Source organism: Schistocerca nitens, chromosome 3, assembly GCF_023898315.1.
Source record: "Schistocerca nitens isolate TAMUIC-IGC-003100 chromosome 3, iqSchNite1.1, whole genome shotgun sequence".
Classification (NCBI taxonomy): domain Eukaryota; kingdom Metazoa; phylum Arthropoda; class Insecta; order Orthoptera; family Acrididae; genus Schistocerca; species Schistocerca nitens.
In genome coordinates, this window is record NC_064616.1 from 620,922,717 (window position 1) to 620,943,483 (window position 20,767).

Below are 20,767 nucleotides of genomic sequence, written 5' to 3' on the forward strand. Positions count from 1 at the left end.
TCGTATATATGTATAGGGATGGCAGAGTTGATATTTTAAGTTTTCTAAATAATGTATGACATGGTTCTTTATGACTTGCAGTGCACATATTTAGCACGATTTTTTTCTGTATTTTTAGTATCTGCAATACGCTTGTCGAGTTACCCCAAAAAAGTAGCTTGCATACGCCACTTTTCATATGTCCATGTCAGCTGCAGTTGATAATATTTGCATTGCAAACGCAAAGCTGCTCAGTTTATTTGCTAGGTATTTAAAGTGTGCCTGCAAGCTAAAATTTTGATCTACATTTAAACCTAAGAATTTGACTGAGTCAGTCAGCTTCTTCTATATCCTGGCTGTTGTGAACAATCTTAACCTGCTCACATTTTGACTGTTTGGTTTTGAATTGTATCATGTGAGTCTTAGATAAGTTTAAACTAAACCCATTTAGCTGGACCAAGTTTCTAAGGTACTGAGAGTACTGATCACAGATTTGGGAACTTTTTCCAAATCCTGATCTTCAACTAACACAGAAGTATCATCTGCGAACAGAACTGATGGAGAGCTTGATATTTAATGGCAAGTCATTGGCAAAGAAGAGGAATTGGACTGGGCCTGATATGGAGCCTTGTGGAACACCCTGAGAGACCCCTTTTTTTCCAGCCAGAAAAATAATATGTGCTGTTTAAAGAGATACTGACTCTTTGCTTTCTGTTTGATAAGTAGATTGATGCCATTGTAGGGCAGTGCCACTTATGCCATACTTTTCGAGTTTGTAAATAAGCAATGCTTGGTTTACAGAATGAAACGCCTTTGTGAGGTCGCAGAGAATTCCTGCCACCTTATTTCTCTTGTCTAATGATGTACTTATCTTCTCAATGAAACTGTTCCTTGCATCGATGGTGTTTTTCCAAACTGATTAGAATAACAGAATATTTTGCAATGACGTTTAGGATATGGGCAACAGCATGTTTTTCAAATATTTTAGATATGATTGGGAGAATTGAGGTAACACAATAATTTTCCATGATCTTTCATGATCCCTTCTTGAAGAGTGGTTTGACTTAAGCATATTTCAGTACCTGCAGGAAACCGCCCTCTTCAAAACACTGATTTATTATTGTGAACTACTTTAATAACTTTGGAGGCCATTGCATCCCAACCTGCAGATTTTTTGTTTCTTAATGTTAGAATAGCATTTTCTACTTCCTCCACAGAAACTTTTAAGGATTTTGTAAAGTTTTCAGAGATTCCACTTAGTCCAGAGGGATTTACTTTGTTGTGTTAATTTGTTACACCAACATCAGACATTGCTCTGGTATTTGAGTTGGACTTACAACAGCACTTACTTCAATGTCAATTTTTGAAATTCCTTGGTTACAGGCTTTAATGCCTAACTCAGATTTAATGACTGACCACATAGCCTTTGTCTTATTTTTATGATTTAAAATTAGCCTATTTTGCTGCCTTGACATCTCTTAAAAATGGTTTTATAGAGTCTAACATATCCAAGGAAATCAATATCTTCTTTTGTATTTTAGTTCTCTGTGCAGCTGCCTTTTCCTTACACTGGAAATTTTTATGCCTTGAGTAATCCACTTTAATTTATTTGTCATTTTATTGCTGCGGAGTTTAGGTGAAAATGTTTCATTAAAGACACCAAGAAAACTATTTAGGAATTTCTGAAAGTTTTCATCACTTGAGATAGAATATCAAAAGGCCATTTTTTCTCTTTTAGCTTCTTACCAAATATCAGCAAGTTTTCTTTGCCAAATTCCTGCTCATATGAATTCTCATACGTAAAATGTTCCTGTCTGTCTGTGGCAGCTCAATGAACAATGCACAATGATCTGAAATACCTAGATCTAGGCAGAATTTATATATATCTTCACATACATAGTTAGTTAGAACATTGTCAATACAGTTTGCTGATTGGCCATTGTCTCCGGTATATTCAAAGAAATACAATTTGAAACCATATATCTTTACTAAGTCAGTGAATCTTGAAGCGTAGCTCCTATCACATGTGATATCAATATTAAATGACCAAAGATTTTTGTGGCAGCATCATTCACCCCTTTCAGTGTCAAAGTCAGATTTAACCCACAATATTGATGATCGTCTTTTTTTCTAGTATTGCAGCTATGCACTTTGCTATTATTTTTGAATTGGGATGGGTTATTAATAACATATTTCATAACTGAATATACATATTATGTAGATACTGTGAATATCCTGAGTTTTTTAAATAAATGTTTGCAAGGTGATCTTTGATGGGCTTCAGCTAATATCCTGATTACACACTTTTGTGCAAAGAATACTTTTTCTCTTAATGACGAATTGCCCCAAAATATGATGCCATACGAAGACAGTGAATGTATATAGGCAGAGCAAGCTAATTTACTGATATGTTTATCACCAAAATTTGCAATAACTCTAACAGCATAAGTAGCTGAACCTAATAGTTTTTAGCAGATCATCAATGTGTTTCTTACAATTCAATTTCTCATAAATGCATTCATCCACATATTTTTAATATTGTGTCTTAGCAACAAACCTCTGTTCAAAGTCTATGTTTATCAATCTTGTTATACCATTTACTGTACATAACTGTATATAACATGTTTTCTCAAAATTTGGTGAGAGTCCATTTGCAGAGAACCACTTAATAATTTTCTGAAAGACATTATTTATAATTTCTTCAGCTAATTCTTGTTTGTTGGATGTGATTACTATACTTGTAATATCTGTAAAAAGAATTAGGTTTGTATCTTCATTAATATAGAGTGGCATGTCATTAAAGAACAACAAGGGAACCAAGACTGAACCTGGTGGGACACCATTCTTGGTATCTCCCTGGCTGGAGGACTCTCCTGATTTTTGCAGGCTATCTGTACTGTTAATTTCAACATTTTGCACTTCCCAAATGAACTATGAATTAAACCATTTGTGCACTGTCACATTCATATCACAATACTTAAGCTTATCTGCAAGAACTTCATAATTCACACAGTCAAAAGCCTTTGAGAGATCACAATATATCCCAATGGTGATGTTCAGTTATTCAGAGCATTTAATGTTTTATCAGTGAAAGAATATATAGCACTTTCTACTGAAAAACCTTTCTGAAAACCAAACTGATGTCCTGTTAGCACCTCATTTTTACAAATATGTGAAGCTACTGTTGAATCTATTACTTCTTTAAGAATGTTGGATAAAGCTGTCAGAAGTGAGATTGGGTGGTAGTTGTTAGCATCAGACCTATCTCTTTTTTTATGCAATGGTTTAACAGCAGCATATTTCTGTCTATCAGGAAAAATGCGCTGTTGCAGTGAGGTACTTCACATATGACTGAGAATCCTACTTTTCTGTTGGGAACAAGCTTTTCGTACTCTGTTGAAAATGCCATCAATTCCATGTGAGCTTTAGTTTTGACGAATTTTCTAATTTCAGTAGGAAAGGTGGCTTTAATTTCAATTTTATCAAATAGCTTAAGCATTGTCTCTTCCATATACAGACCTGCATTTTCTAATGAATATCTGGATTCTATTTTCTCTACAGTGTTTAAAAAATTATTATTAAAAATATTTTCTAGTCCTTTTTGTTAAGAAACTTTTCATTGAGTTTGATAGAAAAACAAGCTTCCTGTGCTCTTCGTTGCCCTGTTTCCCTTTTAACAATATTCCAAATTGTTCTAATTTTGTTATCAGAGGTGCTAATTTCGGACAGAATGCACATAGTCCTGGACTTTTTAATAAGTTTTCTTAATACGGTACAGAGTTTTTATAATGTTTGACTGTTTCTGGATCATTACTCCTTCTAGGTATAATACATATTTCCAATTTCTGTTTACTAGATATTTTCATCCCTTTAGTAAGCCAAGGCTTTTTAGATGGTTTCTTACAATTATGCTTCACTGTTTTCTTCGGGAAATCATTAATTGAACACACTAATTTGGTGGACTATTTTGCATTACTGTATATATCATATACTGTAACTAGCTGTGCATCATGATCAGACAGACAATTCGGAAATACGGAAGCGTCCGATCCCGCACGTATGCTTTGACCCATGACGTCACAAATATGGCGGAAACAAAAACAAACACACACAATTTCCACAAGAAGCCTAACGACACTAACGGGACAAGTGCGGGAAATGGGGTGTTTTGGGTGGGGGGCAAACTAAATATAAACAAATTTAGACGCCTTGCGTAGCTACAACGTGTAAGTGAAGACAGCCATGCATGAATACCCACCCACCTCCCCAGGGGTCGTAACCCCTGCAACCCATAGAAGATAAAGATGCTTCAGTAGCTGATTAGTGTTTTTTGTCTTTAAAAAAAAAATCTCACGGGATAGAACGAACAGATCAGAAAGATAAATATAATAAACTAAAACAGAAATTGGAGGAAACAGATAATTAAAATCAGTAATAAGTGTTTTTAAATTAAAAAAAAAACTCACGAGATAGAACGAACAGATCAGAAAAGTAAATAAAATAAGATAAAACAGAACTGGAGACAGCCACACTCAAACCAAACTCCGCGCCGTTATGACGTCACACACAACAACACCCTTACGTCACGGGTCAAAGCCGACGCGTGGGATCGGACGCTTCTGTCGACCCGACAAATCTTAAGAGCGAAAATTTTTATTTGATAAAATTAAGTTAGATCTATAAAAACATTGTACATCAGTGTGCTGCTTTCCTGTACCACCCGAGTAAGAAAAGCAATAAATGACATCATATTGAAAGAATCAAGTATAACTTCAAGATCAAACTTTCTATCTGTCTCTTTCAGAAAATCTACATTGAGATCCCTACAAATAATAATTTGCTTCCCTCAATCTGACATACCACAACAAAGAATCAAAGTTTTTCAAAAAGGTGAAAATTTCCCAATGGGCACCTATACACAGCTACAATTATAAAAGTACTATTATTTAGTTAAAGCTCACACATACACATGTTTCTATATGTCGCTCTACACAATTTTTTTGTTTCTAAATTTTTCACACAATGAGAAGTTTTAACATATATGGCAACTCTTCCTCTCTCTATGTAGTGTGTCTACTTACATGCGCTGAAAGCTTATATCCACCTATATTTACCCTTTCCATACCTGTGACTATATGATGTTCAGACATACATAGTACATATATTCCAACCTCAGTTTCTAATACTTTTACACAAACAAGTTGCTCATCTACTTTGTTTTCTAATCCCCTGATATTCTGATTAAATGTACTAACATTGCTTTTTCACTGTAATTTTATGCGAATCTTGTGACATACTAACATTATTTTCCACTGTACCTTTAAGCGAATATTGTGATAATTTAGCATCTCTAGTACCTGCCTGTCTGAGCTTCTCATTAAGCTTAATTTCATTCAGTGTTGAATGAAGCAATGTGCAATTCAACATTTCTGTATAGTCTTTACGCGATTACAATGGTAATGTGAGCAGTATCGAGGCTTGGCAATATCTACGATCGTCATTCCTATGCTGCGTTTTTTAAAATTTCTTTTGAAAGAAAAACCGTTTAAGAAGACACATAGAATACTTCATCCTGCCGAATTATTAAAAAAAGAAATGACGCATCCCCGACACCCGTCATGGCTCTGTATTACGTTACTTACAGAATTACAGAAGATACTAAACCGAGTAAACGTTTGCATTTCTTAGTAGGGCTAGCAGACGCTCACCTGCAATCGTTCTGTCCACATGAAACTGTTTCGTCATCGAGTTCATTAGCACCAACGGGCGGCCACCTTTCACCAGGTCTGAATTCTGAAATATCCGTACAATCACTTCCCTCATCACACATTATTAGTCACTAAAAATTTAAGAATCTATAACTTTCATCGCAGATTATTTCGAAACAATATAAACATAACAAACACCAGCATAAAGAGACCACATTAAGAAACGTCAAACCATATCGGCAAAGAGTTTCATCTAGATATGTATACGTGTCAGTATGTAAACAAACACACTTTTGTTTTAGAAAATCAAATATTTTCAGTTGCTTAATAACGAACTCAGAACTGGATGTTAGTGTATGAACTGGTAATTTTTGTGACCAATTCTTCAAATAAGTCTTGAGAAAGCATGTTCTTGATGTTACGTATATATGACATAATTTGAAAACCAGCCCGCTGGCAACGACATGTTTGCGCAAATACCTGCGCAAAAATCTGCGCAGTTAAAAATTCGCTGCAAATATGATGTGTTCAAATGACAGAAGTTCCCATCCACTGCTCGCCCATCGTGTGTCGGTCTAGAAAAGAAATGCAGCGGCAAGCGATTAGGCTGCCGCAATCTCAAAAGTTAATTTCCTTTATTCAGAAATTCGTAATAGAGGAAATTCTGATATGATCTGTGATCGCAGCTTCTGCTGCAAACAAATGCAAGAATCAGCAAGACGAAGCAAAATGGCTCACAATCTCTCATATAATACGGAAAAATATGAGGAGAGCAATTACAGCACATATGCGGCTGACGCTAAGATACCTGGCAACAGGGCATGTGAAGTTATTTACGATGTCCTGAAAGAGGATTTCACGAAGGCAACTAAAATACCTCAGTTCTAGTAGAGTAGCGATTTCATTGCCACTGTAAACATATTTCTATAGGAAACATTGTGTCCCGCTGTGTTTCGCAAACGTTTCCAACTTCTTGACTCTGGTACTGTCCACATTAGCGGGAAAGATGTTTCGTTATGTATTCACACCATCAGCAATGTTATTTGTCTACTGCGATGTCTATTGACGAGGAAACTAATTATATGTGACGCTGCACTATTAATACCGGAAGGTGGAAAAATGAGCGTGTGGCTTCATTGGTCGGGTGGCCCCTTACAGGGCAGATCCGTCCGCCTTGGTGCAGGTCTTATTACATTCGACGCCACATTGGGCAACCTGCGCGCCGGATGGGGATGAAATGATAGTGAATACAACACAAAAACCAGTTCCTGAGCGGAGAAAATCTCCAACCCAGCCGGGAATAGAACCTGGGCCCCTGAGGACGGCAATCCGTCACGCTGACCATTCAGTATTTTTTTTTTTTTTAATTGTCATATGTTGACAAATAGTGGCTAATTAGAAACGTAATTAATTAAGGAAATGAATAAAACTGAAAATGCCCAAATGAAAGACATGAAGACATTGCGGATAGTACAAATACAAAAGAAACATGATCCTGTAGCAATGAAATGAAATTCGTGTCGGGGGCGTCACCTGCTCACGACCCGACGTTCGATAGAGCAAGAGGCCATCTATCGACTCGTTCTCCAGACGTTGGTGTAAGACTGGGTCGTCTTCTCGAAATTAACTAAGGGTCCGTAAGTGTGATCGATGTCTATCTCGGCTTCTTCGTCTATCTCATCTCTCACCCGTCACACCCCATCTGGCCGGCGGGTCAGTAAATGTAAGTCGCAAGTAATTAGCGAAGTCTTGCCCATATTTCTTATGCTGTTGCAGCTTCGTGTGTCCATCCAGGAGAAAATGCCAAAAATCAATTTTGTCCTTTTCTGATTCGTTATACACGTAGCCCACCACCGTTCCCCGTACCCATGTCATTGCATTGGTTTTTTGGACTGGAAAATAAGATTCTTGGGGGGAAAAAATTGTGTCTGATGACATTGTGTGAGGGGCGGAGCGTAACAGGAACGCCAATATCTGTTGTGCCAAGTGCCACACTGGAGCCGTCCCACTACATGCTAAACGATGTTCATCAGTGTCCACTGTTGCGCAGCCTAAACATAGTGGAGTGTCTGCCAAATGAATCGCGTGCCGCCGTTGATTCGTTGCGAACTTCCTATTTACCACCACATATTATGTTGAGCGTACCGACGTTGGGAGGTAAACGTTCCGTATAACGCGCCATATCTGTCGCCAGTTCTTGTCTGGGTACTTCTTTTCCAGGGTATTCCTGGGGCACCGGCGCAGTAAGAGTTGGTATACATCTCGCGTCGTCGGTAGTCGTGTTGTTGGGAAGGACTCTCTGACATAGCTAAGCTCCAAAAAAAAAAAAAAAAAAAAAAAAAAAAAAAAAATTGAAATGTGACAGCTTCGGTGAAATATGGCCCACATTGACTAGGGGCAGCATTAAAGTGAGCGCTAGTACATCGGCCAACGCACCGGAGATATTGCGAAGTTGACCGCGCCACTGTCGGAAAATCGTACTGACGAATAACGCCCGTGCCTTTTCATATACGTTCACTAGACCAAGTCCACCTTCTCCAGGTGGTAGCGTAAGCGTTGTGTATTGGATCTTAAACAGGTGTCCCACACTCACGTAGGTTCCGAAAGTTGCTTGTATCCGTGATGCCATTGTGCGCGTTAAAGGCAGGACATGCGCTACGTGAGTGAGTCTCGGTGCGAGGTATACGTTAACATAGGTCACCCTCTGAATCATATCCAACGCTCTTAATTTCTGTAACAACACCATTGTCCGCATCAGCTTCAATATGCGTCGGTAGTTATCCGCTGCTGTCCGCTGCACATCCGTGTGGAACGTAACACCTAGACATTTTATGGTCTTAACTAACATGAGCGGGCCTTCCTCCCCCGGTTGTAATCCTCGACCGACATTCACGCAGCGTGATTTCTGTAGATTAAGCACGCTTCCCGCCGCCATCCCGTATCGCTGTATCCATGCCTACGCCGTACGTACTTCGTCGTCTGTCCTTGCCACCAGCATCACATCGTCAGCATAAGCGCGGCAATGAAAGGTCAGTTGTGGCAACGGCACTCCCTCCAATCGTCTTCGGAGACCATATATACAGAGTTCCAAAGCCATTGCATACAAAAATATCGAAAGGGGGCAACCTTGACGAACTGACCGGGAAATAACAATGTAGTCATTGCCCCGCCCATTCACGGAGACCTTTGATCGCACGCCGTGTAACAGTCGCATGATCACTAGAATGAAGGCCTGTGGGATTCCCAATCTGCCCATCACCGCATGCAAAAAGGTATGATCCACTCTGTCGAACGCATGATCGAAGTCAATAGCGACGAGTGCCCCACACACTCGGCATGCCGTTGCTAATGCGATGATATCTCGGTAGTCGCCGAGCGCCGTATGTACGTTACTCGTACCGCCGAGGCACGTTTGATATATGAGGAGTCTATCAGAAATTGAAGACCGCAGGCGAGCCCCAAGGATGCGCGCGAAAATCTTATAGTCGCAGTTCAAGAGAGTGAGTGGTCTATAATCTCCTGGCCTTCTGCCACCGCACCGCGTGGTTTGGGTATTAGGATGATGATACCCTCCGTGAACTCGGCTGGTATCTCCGTCTGCGGTAACAGGAGTTCGTTGTACATCTCAATCCAGGTCCGTCCCATGAGGTATGCAAAGGCGCGGTAAAATTCAATTGGGAAGCCGTCCTGTCCTGGGGACTTGTTCGGAGCCCCCCTGCCAATTGCATCTGTCAGCTCGTCCACTGTTATCGCTGTGATGAAAGTCTCTGCATCCAGTGGTGGTCCTCTATCTGGCATTTCCAAGATGACATCATGTAGTGTCTCGTGGTTCACTTGCACAGGTCCATATAACTGGCGGAAATAGTCAGTAAACACATGCGCAATATCACGCTGGTTCACAACTTGCTGGCCAGTTTCAGAGATTAGTTCCCTGATCAATGTCCTGCGTCGTCGTTGGCGTTCACGTACTACGTGGTGCATGGAGGGGGTTTCGGCAGCAACTGTGTCCGCCAATCTCGCCCGGACCATTATACCTTCCATTCTTAGTCTCGTCAGCTGTAATAACTTGGCTTTTATCCTGCGCATGGCCGTGTGCCTTTCCGCCGATGGTTGTTGGGTCATCAGCTCCCTCAGGGCTATAAAATAAAAATCAGCCGTCGTGCGGTTCCACTGCGATTTGTCCTGCCCGTATCGTATCAACGTTCTCCGTAACGTTGGTTTTGCGCATTTGATCCACCACTGGAGAACCGAGGTATATGCTCGTTGGCGGCGAACGCAGGTCTCCCAGGCCGTCTCTATCGACCGGCGACATGCAGTGTCACGTAAAAGTGCACAATTCATTTTCCAGTGACCCTTACTCCGCCATATCTTCTGACGCGTTAGTGAAATCGTACAGACATACGCCATATGATCCGTAAAAGCCGCTGGCCAGATTTCGGCATCCAGTATCGCCGTCCGTAGAGCTCGTGTCACATATACTCTATCTAGTCTACTCGCCGAGTGTCCCGTTACAAACGTATAACCCAGTCTGTCGCCATGCTGCAGTTCCCAGGTATCCACGCACGCAGTTCCATGTATGGCACATAATGAGGTACTTGGTCCTTTTTGTCGACGACACAATTAAAGTCGCCGCCCACTATATAGTTATCATAGCGTCCAGCGAACAACGGTGCTATCTCTTCGGTGTAAAAGGTCGCCCTTTCTCTTCGTTTTGTGGAGCCAGATGGCACGAACGCCGTCGACAGTGATCGCTATGCCACGTGCGGAAGGGAGAGACATGACGTCCTCAAGTCCTATTCCTTCCCTGGTGAGAATCGCCACACCGCATCCACTTTCATCGTGCACTGAATAATGTGCCTCGTAGAACTCTGGCGGCGATGTGAAACGCACTTCTTGTAGGAGTACAATATCCACGTCCGCAGCGCGTAACATATCTTTCAGCATTTGAATTTTAAGCGGTGTCCGAATGCCATTAATGTTTATCGTTGCAATGCGGTACGCCTGGCGTGTGTTCATCAGTTGTAGGGCGGTGTCATTAATCGTCTATCTGCACCCCCGGCGCTCCTCACCACACTAAGTTGTTCAACATTTCCCGACCCCTTCCGGTCTCTGGCCAGGACTATCCTCAATCGTCGCGTTCGTATTTTCATTCTGTTCCTGTTGGTCCATTTCTTGCGCCCAGTCCCCCAGCATATTTCCGGAACTGGTCGAAGGATGGGAGGCAACGTTGTCACCGCTCTGATGTTGGACAATTGTCATCTCCATTTCTGCCTTCCGGTCACCAGAAGGACAGTTCAAGTTATCGTCGCTGTGCAATTCCTGCATCGTCATCTGGGTATCTGTTGAATCCACTGGTCTCAGGTCGATACTGTCGCTGTCGTCCACTGTCCCCTCGGGACTATGGCTATCGTCAGCAGAGGTCAGTCGACGCTTCTTTCTTCTCTTCGGCGAACGCTGTTTCCGTTGCCTTGCTTCCGCATCGGCTGTTTGGGTTGCGTATCCTCCGTCTTGGGCCTGGCCTATCACGCTCTCGGTGGAAGCACTGGCAGCCACCACGGATGAGCCTGGAGCGGCCGTCAGCTGCATCTCTTGTGTGGTGTCCTGTGTCTGCTGTGGTGGAACCGGTGGTCGGAGTTCCAGTCCGTTGGTGTCCATGTTCTCTATAGGGGGCAGCTGCTGGTGCCCATCGGAAATCTCCCTCACGTCGCCTCTCAGGGCTTCCACAAAGGTCAACGGTAAGACAGTCATCTGTTGAGGCGCCTGAACGTCATCCCGTGGGGTTTGCACTAAACGTCGCTCGAGGCATTCCGAGCGGACGTGACCTTCTTTCCCGCACCCCGAGCAAGTGCGAGGTTGCCCACCATAGATTATAATCGCTCGACAACCTCCTATGTACAAATAAGAGGGGACGTGCTTTCGCAGTTCTATCCGTATTTGTCGCACCCCATTTAAAACGGGGTACGTGGTAAAACTCGTCCATTTTTCGGCCACATGGGATAGAACTGTACCGTATGGTCGAAAGGCGCCGGTAACAAGTTCAGACGGGACCTCAAACGGAAGTTCGAAGACTCGTATAGTGCGGAACCCCAATTCCCGCGTGATCGACCGTAACCGCACCAACATTCCCGTCGGCATGACAGAAACGATACCCGTTCGGTGATCGTTGTAGGAGTCTTTCGCAAGCAGCCTCGTCAACAAGCTTGACATAGGCGACGCTTGAAACGATCGATAAATTGATTCCCACGATTTCCAGTGGATCGATTTTTACCTCTTCTCTTAAGAAACGTTCAATCTCGTGTGCCTTTGGTCGTGTATAGTCGTTCGCAAAACTGAACTTCAAAGTCGTTTTTCTGTACGAGTGCGCCATCTCGTTCTAGACTCACAACATCGCACACGCGTATCTGCTACGGCGTAAACAAACAGGCGCGCGCACCACAGCGCTGCCAAAAGGCAACACGCTCCGCACTGTCACTGCCGAAGCCAGACTGGCTATCGGGGCAGACAGTACTGGAACGTGAACGCAAAGTGAAAGGCGTCATCGTAGTGGTTGGTGGGCGAAAACGCACTATAGAACAACTGGCGGATATAACTTGTTACGGTAACTAACAAGGGGAGGCCGCCAATTGTGAAATTCATATTCGATTCATACAGCGCATAATAAAAGCTCATGGCCAGAGGTGTAATGTGGCAAAGCACCAAGGTGCACTTCTCAGCCGTTGTCGAGAAAATCGACAGTCAAAAGAAACCGTTGCGGTGAAATACTCTCTACGATTAATAATTTTCTACAGCGTTGTGGTGCAGCGGTAAGCGCTCGGGTTCGTAATCCGAAGGTCGCCGAATCGAATCTCGCGCCATGCAACCATTTTTTTTTTTAGTATTTGTTTTTTGTAATTCAAATGTGTACACACACACACACACACACACACACACACACACACACACACATATATATATATATATATATATATATATATATATATATATATATATATATATATATAATTCCCGGCAATCAGTTGCAACAATTATGCATATAATGAGTTGTTGAAAGTCGTTTCTCGTGGAAAAACTGGCGACTTCGAACATCATTATGTTTTCCGCAAACAAAGTTGTATTTCACAAATGTTATTAATTGTCTTCATAATGTTAACCACGTATAGTCAACGGAAGACGTAGAAACGATATTCCGAAACGAATACGTATAGCGTAAGTCAAACTTTCGAATTACAACAGAGACCCCACTAACACAAATTTGCTGTGGCAGGTATGAAATATAAACTCCGTTACTCGCTCGTTACACTTGAAGGACAGATGTTGAATGGGCCGAAACGAGCAGCCGCATAACAGCGTAGTTTCCTGCTAACTTCGAAAGAAGGTAGATGCGGTCCCTAGCGCAACTTATAACATCGTCGAAAATCAGTGCGGACGGGAGAGCTTTGGTACACCCTGTTAAAGAAACGGAAAAATGGAGGCGGTACAACTGGAGAGCGATCCGCCTTCACCAACATGCATAAGCAATTCATTAATAGTTTATATATTATATATTTGAATTACAAAAAACTAATAAAAAATTGCATGCCGCGAGATTCGATCCGGCAACCTTCGGATTACGAACCCCAGCGCTTACCGCTGCGCCACGATGCTGTAGAAAAGTATAAATCGTAGAGAGTATTTCACCGCAACGGTTTCTTTTAACTGTCGATTTTCTCGACAACGGCTGAGAAGTGCATCTTGGTGCTTTGCTACATTACACCTCTGGCCATGAGCTTTTATTATGCGCAGTATGAATCGAATCTGAATTTCACAATTGGCGGCCTCCCCTTGTAAATACTGAAGACGGCTCTGGTTTCCGCAACTTCACTCGGATGTTATATACCAATTTTGAATTTCTGACAGATATGGTGGCACTATTTTTTATTTTATTTTAAGACACATATTTTAGGAAGCCAATTACAGTCAACCAAAGACTTACTGTTACTCTTCGTTTACTGGCAACAGGAAATTAATTTCAGACCCTGGCCTATTTATTTCACATTTCGAAGCAAGCTAGATATGAAATAGTACCTGAAGTTTGTGGAGTGCTGATGGGAGTACTGAAGGAGTACGTAAAGGCAAGTAACTTAAAATCACAGGTAAATATACGTCATTTTTATTCATTAGGAATCATCTCACATATCATTAAAAATAATTTCTTGACTGTGTCGTCAGTGTCGGCATTGCTTATGAATGTGACAGGAGAATCAACACTTCTAGTTGATTCCCCTGATACATTTAACCCACTGACGACTGCAAACAGTCTAAATGATCTACTTCTTCTTGCATTACTGTAATCGTTAGCTTCATTATTGCTCTTGCTCGCCGTGTTTGCAGCAGTTTTCACAGAACGACTTCAGTGTAGTGGCACTTTGTCTTCAAATGGTTCAAATGGCTCTGACAAGGGAACCTCCCCATCGCACCCCCCTCAGATTTAGTTATAAGTTGGCACAGTGGATAGGCCTTGATAAACTGAACACAGATCAATTGAGAAAACAGGAAGAAGTTGCGTGGAACTGTGAAAAAATAAGCAAAATATACAAACTGAGTAGTCCATGGGACTCATAGGCAACATCATGGACTATGTGAGCTCAGGAGCGCCGTGGTCTCGTGGTAGCGTGAGCAGCTGCAGAACGAAAGGTCCTTGGTTCAAGTCTTCCCTCCAGTGAGAATTTTACTTTCTTTATTTTTACATCGTTATTATCTGTCCGTTCGTTCATTGACGTCTCTGTTCACTGTAATAAGTTTAGTGTCTGTGTCTTGCGACCACATCGCAAAACCGTGCGATTAGTAGACGAAAGGACGTGCCTCTCCAATGGGAACCGAAAACATTTGATCGCAAGGTCATAGGTCAACCGATTCCTCCACAGGAAAACACATCTGATATATTCTATACGACACTGGTGACGGCATGTGCGTCACATGACAGGAATATGTTGTCGACCCACCTAACTTGTACACTTGGCGAATGGGTAAAAAGTTTCTTCTACCTTGCCAGATTTAGGTTTTCTTGTGGATGTGATAATCACTCCCAAAAAAGTGATGAAAACACAATAGTTTGTCACATAAACTGAAAATAAAAAAATTAAACTTTTCACTCGATGGAGGAATTGAACCAAGGACCTCTCGTCCCGCAGTTGCTCACGTTACCACCAGACCACGGTGCTCCTGTGTTCTTAGAGTCCTTGATGTCGCCTATCTTACCATGAACTACTCAGTGTGTATATTTTGCTTATTTTTTCACAGTTCCACACAACTTCTTCCTGTTTTCTCAATTGATCTGTGTTCAGTTTTTCAAGGCCTATCCACTGTGCCAACTTATAACTAAATCTGAGGGGGGTGCGATGGGGAGGTTCCCTTGTGAGCACTATGGGACTTAACATCTGTGGTCCTCAGTGCCCTAGAACTTAGAACTACTTAACCCTAACTAACCTAAAGACATCACACACATCCATGCCCGAGGCAGGATTCGAACCTGCGACCGTAGCGGTCACGCGGTTCCAGGCTGAAGCGCCTAGAACCGCACGGCCACACCGGCCGGCTACTATGTCTTCTTATCTCTTAAGAACGTTCTTTAATAATTCAGTGACAACATTACGTGCTCCGCTGTCCTGCTTCCCAACCACTCGTCTTACTAGAAAGGTGGAAGAGTTGATGTTGGAGGGCCAGCAACGGCCTCTTCGCCTTCAATTTCTCCAACCAAAAATTCCTCTGCTAAAAATTGAAATGAACTTTCTTTCATATGCCAGCGACTGTAAACGATGGCGTGAAACATTATGTAAGTTCTCCCAAATCCATCATTGCCCCGTTGTGTGAGAGCAATTGATAGGAAGTGCATAATCTTATAGTGCTGTGTTGCTGTTGGGAGTGAATTTTGTAATTACAACGGGTCATTTAGCATTGTGGGGCTTGTTGTCATTGACACCTGCTACAACTATTCGTACGTAGATATTGGGCTGCCGAGAAAGAATTTTCGATGGTGGTGTATTCAAGAACTTGACCATAAGTTCAAATGGCTCTGAGGACTATGGGACTTAACTTCTGAGGTCATCAATCCCCTAGAAATTAGAACTACTTAAACCTAACTAACCTAAGGACATCACACACATCCATGCCCGAGGCAGGATTCGAACCTGCGAACGTAGCGGTCGCGCGGTTCCAGATTGTAGCGCCTAGAACCGCTCGGCCACCTCGGCCGGCTGACCATAAGTGAATTAATTGACAAAAAGAACCTGAAGTTTCCACAAGCTGAAAGCTTCTTTGGAGGGACAGAAGCCTTACCATACGTTCTTGTGGTAGATTACGCTTTTCCACTACAGGAAAGTATTATGAAACTGTACGCAGGACGGCATGATAAAGGTTCGAAGGAAAGAACTTTTAATTACCGATTGTGAAGGGCAAGAATAGTTGTCGAGAACACATTCAGCATCATAGCTTCTATTTTTCGTCTGTTCTGAAAACCAATGTTGCTGCAGCCAGAGGAGGCATTAACAAACACATTTACAGTTGCGTGTCTCTACAATATTTTAAGACATAATGCTGGGGCAAGAAAGCGGTATAACGCATAAGGTAGCTTTGGTTCCTACGATATACAGAAAGGTGAGATGGTCCCAGGCACATGGAGACCAGGTGACGCTGCATCGATTTTTACTGCACCTCAGAATATACCAGGGAATACTTCCAACACGAACAAACAATTTTGATAGGATTTTGCACATTATTTTTTAAGCCCATGAGGAGGAAGTGTATCGTAACAAAATAACAATGGATGAATATTACTCTATAGTACAAAATACAAATAAAGAAAAGCAAGATATAGTTTTGGACCTTTTTTCCCACTGCGTCTGTTGTTTCTTCGGCTCGCGAACATCGTTGAGGATCTGCAGCAGCGCATATCCAAACCAATTACTTTTGTGTACAGTGTCAGCACCCCTGCCCGACCGTTCTCGTTTCTCGTCCATACGCCAGGGCAAGGGACTGTTATCTTTTTTCGACGCACTCTTTCTTTATCTGAAAAATTGCAGCAATTCTAAGCAGTGCATCGTGTTTTTTGTTGTTATTCTTTGTATTTCTTGTTTCTAATATTCCATAAACGTTCCTCCACCTGGTACAATGACATCAATTCTACAATCTGCTCTCTCGTCCATTCTACTTTTCTCTTGGAAAACTTGATAACGCCATTACAAAACAACGTGGTACAACTGTAAACAGCACAGCGCGACATGTAAACGTACACTACCGCCTTGTAGTGGTGACGTGGGGTAGCTGGCATGAAACATGGTTTCCTTTGATCTCTGTACGGACACTTCTACGGATAGATGTTTCCATGTTCCGAAACATCTGAAAACATGTTTCTAGACAGCTTTCCAAACGGTGTCCACATCAAATAGCGATAAACATGTTTTGAAAACATGTTTCAAATTCAGTGTGGACGCGGCAGACACATTTCGCGCACCAGATTTGCGGCGGTCTCCACACGATGCCATGGTTCGACTTTTCGTATCTGTGCAAATCCCTGCTGATATACAACGATCTGTCTGCGCAGATGCGATGTGCGTAGGTATTTACGCATACAGATCTTTGAGTGTGGACGGGCGTTTATTGTGTTCAACGCGACATTCATATTATGAAGATAGGGTGATATAATACTGAATGTAGGTGCGCCTTCTATTGTTAGTATTGAAATGAATTCAATGAAATATACAATGAGTGAGTGGAGTTACGATTATATCTCAATGTTATCATACTGCACACAATGCTGTCCAATACGAAATCTATTAAGGAGGTAGCTCATCGAGCCAAGGAGAAGGAAGACGTTAGTATGACTCATACTAGACAGATAAGGTGAAGTATTGACTATTTATAGACATTTAAACTATGAAACAGTTCGATTATTAGTTAAAACCTCAAAGACAATAACTGAAGACAAATAATGTCATCAAAATATATCACAGTTTTGATTACAAATAAGTCAGAAAATATCACCAAAGTTATGTAACTGTGTAGACCAGGGCTTAACAACTGGCCGGTTTTGAGCGCGAGTACTCGCGTCTGCTCAGGCACGTGCTCGCGAGCAACTGTAAGGTCTTGGAGTAGGAAGGGAGGGGAGGGAGGGGAAATGCGCGCGCACGTTTGAATAGGGCCGCAGCGTAACGTTTAAAGTACTACGATCAGCTCTTAACAGTCACTTCGCTGGTTAAGAATCATGTGAAGTCGCCGTTGTGTAACCCCAACCATGCTTTCGCAGTTCAACCCCCATTGGGAGGAATTGTATCTGTTTACAGAAAAAGATGGTGTTGCAAAATGTTTAGTATGTCACAAAATGCTGAATTCTTTTACGAAATTTAATTTGCAGCGACATTATATGTCGTACCACGCGAAAGACTACGGACGTGGAAAATGTGATTGACCAGATCGTGCACAGGAAGTTATTAAACTTAAAAGGAAGCTATCCGAAGAAGATCTGGACGACGAAGAAAAATCAACTGAGGCAGCTCTCAGAGTGGGTTACAAAATTGCTTTGCTTTTAGCAAAATCCCTGCGCCCCTTAACTGATGGCGATTTAATAAAAGAATGTTTGGTAGTTGCAGCGGAACATTTGTGTCCATCTCAAGTTGAACAATTTCGGATTGTGCCATTATCTAACATGACCATTATGCGTCGCATACAGGACATGGCAGACGACGTCCAGAGCCAGCTTGCAAATATCTGTAAAGATTTTATGGCGTATTCTCTAGCTCTGGACGAAAGTGTTGATATCACTGGAACAGCGCAGCTTGCCATATTTATTAGAGGTGTTAATAGAGATCTTCAGGTGAGGGAGGAGCTCCTCGATGTAGTAGCCATGAAGAACACTACAACCGGAGGTGATATTTTAAGTAGCGTTGAAGAAAGTGTTGAAAATATAGGATTGTCGTGGAATTCTTTAGTTTCAGTGTCTACAGATGGTAGAGGCATACACTAAGCTAGTAAAATTATGTGACACGTCTACATTCTCCTTTATTTGTTTTATTTGTCGCAGTAATAATTCGTGAGTGATATCCCTGCAGGTGGCCGCGGATTTACATCGACTGGCGGCAGCTGTTGTGTACCCCACGTGACTCTCCCCACTCTCCGCTCTGGTCCGGTAGTGGGGGTAGCGTGCTCGCGCTGCTCCCTGCTCGCGCCTTGCTGCTCACAGCTTGCTCCGCGAGCACGTATGTTGTGAAGCCCTGGTGTAGACAATATGCAGTAATAATAATTTTATTGTCATTATCCTATTAGAGCAATAGGCAATGTCTCACACATAGTTAAATACAATTGGTAATTCGAAAGTACAGTAGTTTTGTTATTACCTTTATGATATTATATTACAATTAATAAAGTCCTGTGATAAAGGTGAAAGGAAAAATTACGATGGATTATGGTTAGGTTGTGTGTATTATACTCCTGTGATGTCGCTCTGTACACTGATATTGTGAGGGTAGGTAAGAGCTAAGCTCTGGGTTCTGTCAGCAGATATAAAAATCTACATGTACTCCTAATCTGTTTTGCGGCATCGCCATGGGAACTGTGAGTGTGGGAATCAGGCACAAAATGTTTCAGCAAAATCGCATAGTATAAAGCAAAATACACACAAACAGTTTAGCATCTTTTGCAACAAGACAGAAACTTGTAGCAAAATCGGCACACCGTGCCTTTGAAAGTAACACTCAAAAATGCTTAAAGAAAAGACTTGTTAAACACACACATAGTGTCTGTTGTTTCCTTTGGCTCGTGAACATGACTTGCTTGCCAGAACCACGATAGCTGGAAAGCACAGAGTATTGAGCAGAGAAATATTCAGCAATACATGGAGCATATAAGGGAAAGAAACACAGCCTCAAAAGGGCTCTAAGCACAATAGGACTTAACATCTGAGATCATCAGCCCCTAGACTTATAACTACTTAAACCTAACTAACCTAAGGACATCACGCCCATCCATGCCCTAGGCAGGATTCGAACCTGCGACCATAGCAGCAGCGCAGTTCCGGACTGAAGCTATTATAACTGCTCGGCCACAGCGGCCGGCGAAACACTGCCTGACAAAAACTGAAGCAGTCAGAAAGGGAAAGGAAATGAAATGAAACTTCAGTGGTTGAGAAGGTATGTGATATTATTTCAGTGCTTGTAAGATCGAGCCAAATTTCGAAAGAACTTGACTGTATGAGCCTGCTTATTAGCATGACATTACGCCCTTGGCCTGGATGCATCTTGTGGTTCTGTTGGTGGGGGTGTCACAAAGCCGTTGTATCCTCTCATGAGGCAAGCTGGCCCACAACTGTTGTAACTGCTTATTCATATCCTATATACAGGCAGTGGGACATTTTTGACGTCTGATTTGACATCACACATATACCATCAGGGACATATCTGAATATTTTGCTGGCTACGAGAATAGTGATATGCAAAACTCAATGAAAACAATCGATTCAGTCGAATCTTAAGAAACAATCGACTCATTTGGCTGTAGTTTTGGGTATCGATTGAATTATTGATTCACTCTTTAGAGTGAAACCAGTCTATGAGAGCAACTGAATGAAGGTAATTGATTCAGGTGGTTGTAGGTTTCATACAGTCTAACATATACAGTCGTGACAATCCTGCTCATTTTTTGTTATACTATGAGACAGCAGCGCTCCAAATGGCCAGCCGGCTAAACTTCTCTGGTAAGACATGGGTGTGAATAGTATCGTTTATATTGATTTGTAACACAGTTTTTGGCTACAAACTGCAGATTAAAACTGAAGAAACTGCAAAAAGGCAGGGATTTAAGGATATGGGACTTGGATAAACTGAAAGAAACAGAGGTTCTAGAGAGTTTCAGAGAGAGTATTAGGGAACGACTGACAAGAACAGGGGAAAGGAATACAATACAGTAAGAATCGGCAGCTCTGAGAGATGAAAAAGTGAAGGCAGCAGAAAATCAAGTAGGTACAACGTCAAGGGCTAATAGAAATCCTTGGGTAACACGAGAGATATTGAATTTAATATTTGAAAGAAGAAAATATAAAAATGCAATAAATG

The 20,767-nt window shown here is 42.0% G+C and overlaps 1 protein-coding gene across 2 annotated transcripts in view; it reads right to left on the reverse strand.

Moving 5' to 3' along the window:
• The window catches only part of LOC126248560 (RUN domain-containing protein 1-like), a 177,681-nt gene extending 171,754 nt beyond the window's left edge, over nucleotides 1–5,927 (reverse strand). For both annotated transcript variants that reach the window (XM_049949650.1, XM_049949649.1), the window contains exon 1: nucleotides 5,688–5,927. In XM_049949650.1, the coding sequence (XP_049805607.1) occupies nucleotides 5,688–5,809 (122 nt within the window). In that variant the 5' untranslated portion in view covers nucleotides 5,810–5,927. The remainder of the gene's footprint in view (nucleotides 1–5,687) is intronic.
• Nucleotides 5,928–20,767: the final 14,840 nt, after the last annotated feature.